Source organism: Nematolebias whitei, chromosome 15 (genome assembly GCF_014905685.2).
Source record: "Nematolebias whitei isolate Nwh7 chromosome 15, NemWhi1, whole genome shotgun sequence".
In the NCBI taxonomy this organism is placed as follows: domain Eukaryota; kingdom Metazoa; phylum Chordata; class Actinopteri; order Cyprinodontiformes; family Rivulidae; genus Nematolebias; species Nematolebias whitei.
Genome location: NC_056512.1, coordinates 16212568 through 16219324, shown reverse-complemented (window position 1 = coordinate 16219324; position 6757 = coordinate 16212568). Strand labels below are relative to the sequence as shown.

At 40.7% G+C, this 6757-nt stretch overlaps 1 protein-coding gene across 1 annotated transcript in view; it reads right to left on the bottom strand.

The window, feature by feature from the left end:
- The window catches only part of caskin1 (CASK interacting protein 1), a 259915-nt gene that overhangs the window by 96514 nt on the left and 156644 nt on the right, over positions 1-6757 (bottom strand). The window contains exons 6-8 of the mRNA XM_037689337.1: positions 6230-6416; positions 753-848; positions 541-671 (exon numbers count right to left, since the gene is read on the bottom strand). Of these exons, the coding sequence (XP_037545265.1) occupies positions 541-671; positions 753-848; positions 6230-6416 (414 nt within the window). The remainder of the gene's footprint in view (positions 1-540; positions 672-752; positions 849-6229; positions 6417-6757) is intronic.

Genomic DNA, 6757 nt, shown 5'->3' with positions numbered 1-6757 from the left:
GTGTGTGTGTGTGTGTGTGTGTGTGTGTGTGTGTGTGTGTGTGTGTGAGAGAGAGAGAGAGAGATCCACAGACTGTAAGCCACAGCTAGTGAGCATCATTTATCAGTGTCACTTCTTGAGAGGCACGTTCTGCTCGATCAGCTCTGACAGACTTTAATCTGCCTCTCCGTCTTCTTCATCTTCTCCTTCCTGTTTTCTCATCTTTCCCTCCTCCTACTCTCTTTCATTTCCCCTCTCATGTTTCACTGTGGCAGAGTGATAAAAGCTGGCTTTTCTGTGTGTTTAACTGCAGCCTAACATAACTCAGCTGGGATATTTTAACTTGAAGCGTTTTGTTTATTGTTCACGTCTCCATGGCAACAGTGCTGTAATGGATTTTTAGCAAAAACAGAACCAAAAATAAGATTATTTCCCTGTTGGGATGAGATTATTATACCTTTAGGGAAACAAAAATGGAGCACAGTGTGGATCTGTAGTCATATCATGAAGGACAATTCAACTAATAGTGCCTGGAAATGTGTGCATGTGATGAACGCGCACCTGATGATGTCTATGTGTCCATTCTTGGCAGCCAGGTGGAGCGGAGACGTCCCATTCGGGTCGGCTGTGTCTCCCTTTTTAGGTTCCAGCAAAGCAGCGCACATGTTGCTCGAGAGCAGCAACTGGACCACCTGCACACACGAGGAGAACATCAGCAACACTGACACATCAACTTGCTGACGTTGTTTTCAGCAACACGCTTAAGCTCTTACCCCAACTCTGCCAAATTCACATGCCAGGTCCAAAGGAGTTTTCCCAGCATTGTCTACGATACACGGGTTGGACTGGTGCTGCAGCAGCATCTCAGACTTGAGTCAAGAAACAGGAAGCAAACATAAAAAAACATCAGAAAAAGACAAACATGTGAGGATGATGCAGGTAACTAACATCTAAATCCATTTCCTGTCAGTTTTATATCTAAACATAACATCAACGTTAAAAAACATATTTCCAGTTTAACGGCTGTTGTATGATTTGTTTATTGTTCTTGTATTGTAAGAACTAAATGGAGGCCCCTTCTCCTGATTTTATCAATGAACGAGCTAGTTACAACTAAACATAAAATCAAAGGTGGCTGTCAGTGAATCTGGTCAGTATCAGCTGAAAAGGATTCTCTTGAGATTTTTATTTTCTTGTGATCAGTTTTTGCCCATTACAAATTTTATATAAACACTAAAGTCCATGCTCAGTAATCCAGGTAAAAAAATTCAACAAGGTTCAGTCAGGTCATCTGGACGGTTTCTTTTCTTTTCTTTTTATTTTTTGTGTTGAGATGTTTCATCCTTCATCCAAAGGACTTCTTCAGTCTGAGGAGTCACAAACAAACTCAATCCCACAAGCAGCACACTCCCATAGTGGACCAACTAGTTTGATGGTGATAAGATGGTTTCTGGGGTCCGCCCTCTCCCCCGTCAACTCCTCTCAGGCAGCCATAGTCAAAGTTGTTCAAAACAACAAAGCCCATGCACATATTGAAATATGTGCCTCAGAGGAGTTGATGGGGGAGAGGGTTGGCCCCAGAAACCATCTTATCACCAGCAAATTGTTTGGTCCACTAATGGAGTGTGCTGCTTGTGGGACTGAGTTTGTTTGTGGCTCCTCGAACTGATGAAGTCCTTTTGGATGAAGGATGAAACGTCTCAACAAAAAAGAAACCATCCAGATGATCTGACTGAACTTTGTTCCATTCAAATGAAACAAAATAGGGTAAAGTTTAGATTTCATTCCTGTTTTTTACGGGTTGACACTGTCGTTTGTCAAAAATAAATTATGTGGACACGATTTATAAACAGTGTTCTGTTAAATGGGGGAGCGGTGGCGCAGAGGTTAGAGAAGGTGGGCCTTTGAACGGAAGGTCACCAGTTTGACTCCCCGGACCAACAACATTCAAATGTGGGTGGGAAAGGTGAAGCACCCACATCTGTCTCCACCCTCATTTGCTCCACTCTGAGTCCTTGAGCATGGTCCGTAACCCCCACCATCTGCTTCCCTGGGTGCCCTAGATAGCAGCTCTCTGCTCCACACAGAGGGCTGTGGTAGCTCGGTGGTCTGTGGTTGTGTAAGGAAGGACATCTGACACAAAAACAAATTGCCAAGTCAGAATCAGAATCAGCTTTATTGTCATAGCACCGAAGCACAACAAAATTGCATTGTCAGTACAGCCCGTCCAAGAGAACAGCATAAACAACAACTAACATGGGGAGACGGAGGCGACTGAGGCCGCCACCTCTGGAGGCGCAGCCTTGTTTTCAGAAAAGGCAAAACAAGCATGAGTGGGGAGGGTAGGTGTAAAAAAAATCAAATCTCGCGTTGTGTTCTACGGAACACAGTATGAAAGTTGCAAAAAAATGACCTCAGTGCAACATAAAAAGCACATAAATAGACATAACGCATAAAGGTATGTGTGTGGCATGGGTAGGGGGTGGGGGTCCCAGCACGGCTGCAAGGTGAGCAACACAGCCCTTTGGCAACCTTAGCATCTCCTAGGTTGCTGCACCAGTGGAGGCAATGAGGAAAGCTGGCGATGGCATGAGTTTGAGGGGAAGTCGTAGCACAGCACAGTCCAGAGCCCAGAGTCATAGTCCTGATAAGAGGTGTTTGTTTATCAGCCAGCTTGGCTGAGCTCTGACACTGTTCCACGTCCTTGGGGAAGGGGTAAATGGTAAATGGACTGTACTTATATAGTGCCTTTCTATCTGATCAAGATACTCAAAGCACTTTACACTACAATCTATGCCTCATTTACCCATTCATACAGCACTCTACTAGATCTATACAAAGCTAATTGAACAAATAATTCTAAAGAGACTAACCAGAGCTTTATCACATTCATACACTGATGGGACACACATCAGAAGCAATGAGGGGTTCAGTGTCTTGCCCAGGGACACTTTGGCATGTGACTGCTGCTGGATTCGAACCCCCAACTCTTGCATTGGAGGACGGCTGCTCTAACCACTCAGCCACAGCCTCCCTAGTGTGAGGAGGGTATCAGAGCATCTTATTTCCATATCATCAAAGGAAAAATTGAGATAGTCAGCCTTCCAAGGCCAGAGCCAGATTTCAACATTGTTTTGGGTCAGGCCGAGATCTTTAATTTTCGCGTCTGCCTTTTACAGTCTCGCTAGTACATCTCATGCCGACTCCTAACAGCCCAATTGTGATTATTTAAGTCCAAGTCAGCCTTACAACTTCTCCAAGATCTATTCCTTCCAACCGTCCATGAACTCTGCCACAAAGTTCCACAGTTCTGCCTGCTCAGCTCTGATACAGGTCCACAGATAGCTCGCACAGAGTCTGAGTGTTGCCAACCCCGGCACACACTTTCCAAACAGCTTAAACAGCTGCTGACATTTCCGAATTTGTCGACAATCCAGATTTCCACCAACTCCAAAAACAAAATCCAGTTTTCATAAATCATATTATGTTTCTAACATAAATCTTTGTGTGAGTTAGTTCACTGTGGCGACACCTGAAGAAGGGAGCAGCTGAAAGAAGGAAAAGAAGTTCTAATATAAATAAACACCATAATAGAATGTTTTTGTCTTTAGTCTTTTTCTTTTCTTTAATTAACAGGTGCCAGAGTGACTGGATAAAAGTTGCTGAAATCTTCACCCTGCTCAGAACTGAGAGTTAATGACATAAGGACAAAATCATGAATAGCACTTTCCTGGTTTTACTGACCGATCAAAGAGTTTCACACTAAAACTCACTTTCAGCTATTTCCTTGATGGAATGGAAGAGCTTTACCAGCATTGTTTTTAAAGCTAACGTTCACCGCAGTGCCTTCTTTACTTTCACTCCGTTAAATCATTCATGTTTCAATCTGTGAGTTGTTTCATCTTGTGTCATTTGTATTTATTTGTCTTTGCACAGTGGCCGTGCTGCACATTACGTCCTGGTCTATTACCTTGAGTAAATCATGTTTATTTAATCAAGTTGAAGTGTTGGTCCTTCGTTTGTGAAGCCTGCGAACTCTCTGCGCCGCTCTTCACTCCTCAGGGGTGTGTTCGCCGCTGTACACAATCTGTTATATTTCACTGTGGTTGTTCTGTCATTAAAAATGCAGTTTGCTCTATATTTTCTTTGTTAAAGCAAAAAGTCAAAAGCCTTATAATTTTCTCAGTTCCTTTTCTTGTGTTAAGATATATTTGTTGATGTTTATGTTGTCTCCATTTTTCAACGATATGAATGAGATACAGTTTCAGTAACACTGACAGTGTCTGTGATCGAGACTAATGTATGTATGTATGTATGTATGTATGTATGTTTTATTTATTCATTTCATTTCATCCAAACAACAAATATAATACAATTTAAAGAAAAGAAAAGAAAAAAGATATACAATCACAGAAATAAAATGAATGGCAGCAGAAGAAGAATGAGTTTTTATAATATCTGCCCCTTGTCCCCATAATATATTCCAAACAAAATTACTATACAATTAATTAATAATTAGTAATTAGATAATTAATTAATTAGTAATTAGTTAATTAGCTAATTAGCCAATTAGCTAATTAGTTAATTAGTAATTAGTCTAACAACTAATTACTGAGATTACTCAAAGAGATTACTAAAGAGGCTGTCACACAGTGGCATAAAGCATCAGCTTATGTCAACCTATAAAAAAAGTGGCAAACATGCTGGTGGAAGTCCCATAAGTGAAGTATAAGTGTTTAACAAGTTACCAGCACGCTGATACACTGATCTACACATGTATGCCCATGACAACCTAAAATTTTGTGCATGCACAAAATTATCTGCGTACGTCAACATGTTGCTGATAAGCTAGACATAAGTTAAGGGGAGGCAACAGGTAAGTTATGTTTAAGTTCAGATGTGTTGGAAAGCAGCTGAGCAATTGTGAAGCATATAAGTAATTTATTTCTAACCAGTGAACAACTTACCTCGAACATCTCTGTAATGTACATGAAACATTTCCACAACATACAACAAGTTACATATCTGCTAGAATCAAGTTATGGATAAGTTACTCATGTTAAACATAGGTTACATATTGGTTCAACTCATTAGCAATACTGTATGTCTACATCCAAAAGAGGCTTCCAGCTGATTTTTTATTTCCATTTTCAGTATATGTCAGCATCTTGAACACCATTTTCGGCATAAATTGTCTAAAATGTTCAAGTGTGACAGGATCTTTAGCAAGGAAAAGCAGGGGAAATGATAGACGTGCACTTTATTGTCCCCAAGGGGAAACTTGTCTTGGACACTGTGCGCTAAACAAAGCTTCTTCCATAATTAAATACATTACAAACAAGAAAATCATGTGAACACCACAATAAAATAAAAAACAAATAAAAAGCCCATATTGCTCAATAAAAAGTTGCACATTCCCACATACATTCCAGCAAGTAAACAAAACAACAAATCAGAGCTAAAGTGCTACTTTAGACTAGCATTATGTTACTTTTAGCATATAGCCACTATTTTACTACATTCAGCTATCATGTTACTCTTTGTATCTAAACTTTTGTTACTCGCAGCACGGTTAGCTAATGTTAGCTTAAAATTTGGCTATATTTTGTTACATTTAGCTTTTAGCTATCTGTTAGCTACTTTAAGATAGCTTTAGGATAATTTTGTAATTTTGTGATTTTAGGCTGGCTATTTGCAACTTTTAGTTTCTAATTACTCTTTTGCTACTTTTACCTAGCTTTGAGCTACAATTAGGTTTTAGCTACCCTTTTGCTACTTTAAGCTAGACATTTGCCACTTTTTTCTTCTTGCTATCATTTTGCTACTTTAGCTAATATTTTAGTATTTTGTATTTGGCTCCCTTTAGGTACCTTTTTCTTCTACAGTCTAGACTTTTGGTACATTTAACTTTTAACCTCACCTTTAGCTAGCATTTTGTTTCCTTTATCTTTAAACTGGTATTTTGGAACTTTTGGAAGCCTTTCGACACTTTCAGCTTCAAGCGACCATTTTCCTACTTTTAGCTAGTGTTTGTCTTCCTTTAGCTTCTAGCTGCTGCCTTTCTCCTTATCCTGAAGGCTCTTCCATCTGAATATTTCTTCAGCAACATGTATGTAATTGAACGGACAACAAGGTTTAGTTTAATTATTAACCTTTGCATGAACCATAATGACTTTTTGAAGACAAGAGAAGTTTTAAGGTTATTGGGTTTGTTAGAACCTTTGCATCGCACAGTGCAGAGTGGACTCACCACATCATAGTGGCCGTGCTGCGCAGACAGGTGAAGAGGAATCTGTCCCTCGTCTGATTGGCCGTTGACGGACGAGCCCGCCTTCAGCAGCATCTTCATAGGCTCCGCCTTCCCCTGCCAGGCTGCGTAGTGCAGCGGTCGCATGCCTGCAGTGCAAACACGAGTCAAACATGGAGTCGAGTCACATCTGATGAGCGCTGTGTGTGATGTGTATGTGCTTCTACCAGTATAACCACTGTCCCTCCTCTGGACATGTCCAAACCACTATCCCTCCTCTGGACATGTCCAAACCACCTCAGTCTGGTCTCTCTAACTTTATCTCCCAGTTGTTCAACCTGTGCTGTACCTCAGATGATCTCATTCCTGATCTTATCCATCCTTGTCACTCCTAAGGAGAACCTCAACATCTTCATTTCTGTCACTTCCAGTTCTGTCTCCTGTCTTTTTGTCCATGTCTCTGTCTCCAGACCATACAACATAACTGGTCTCACCACTGTCTTGTAAACTTTTCCTTTGACCTTTGCTGAC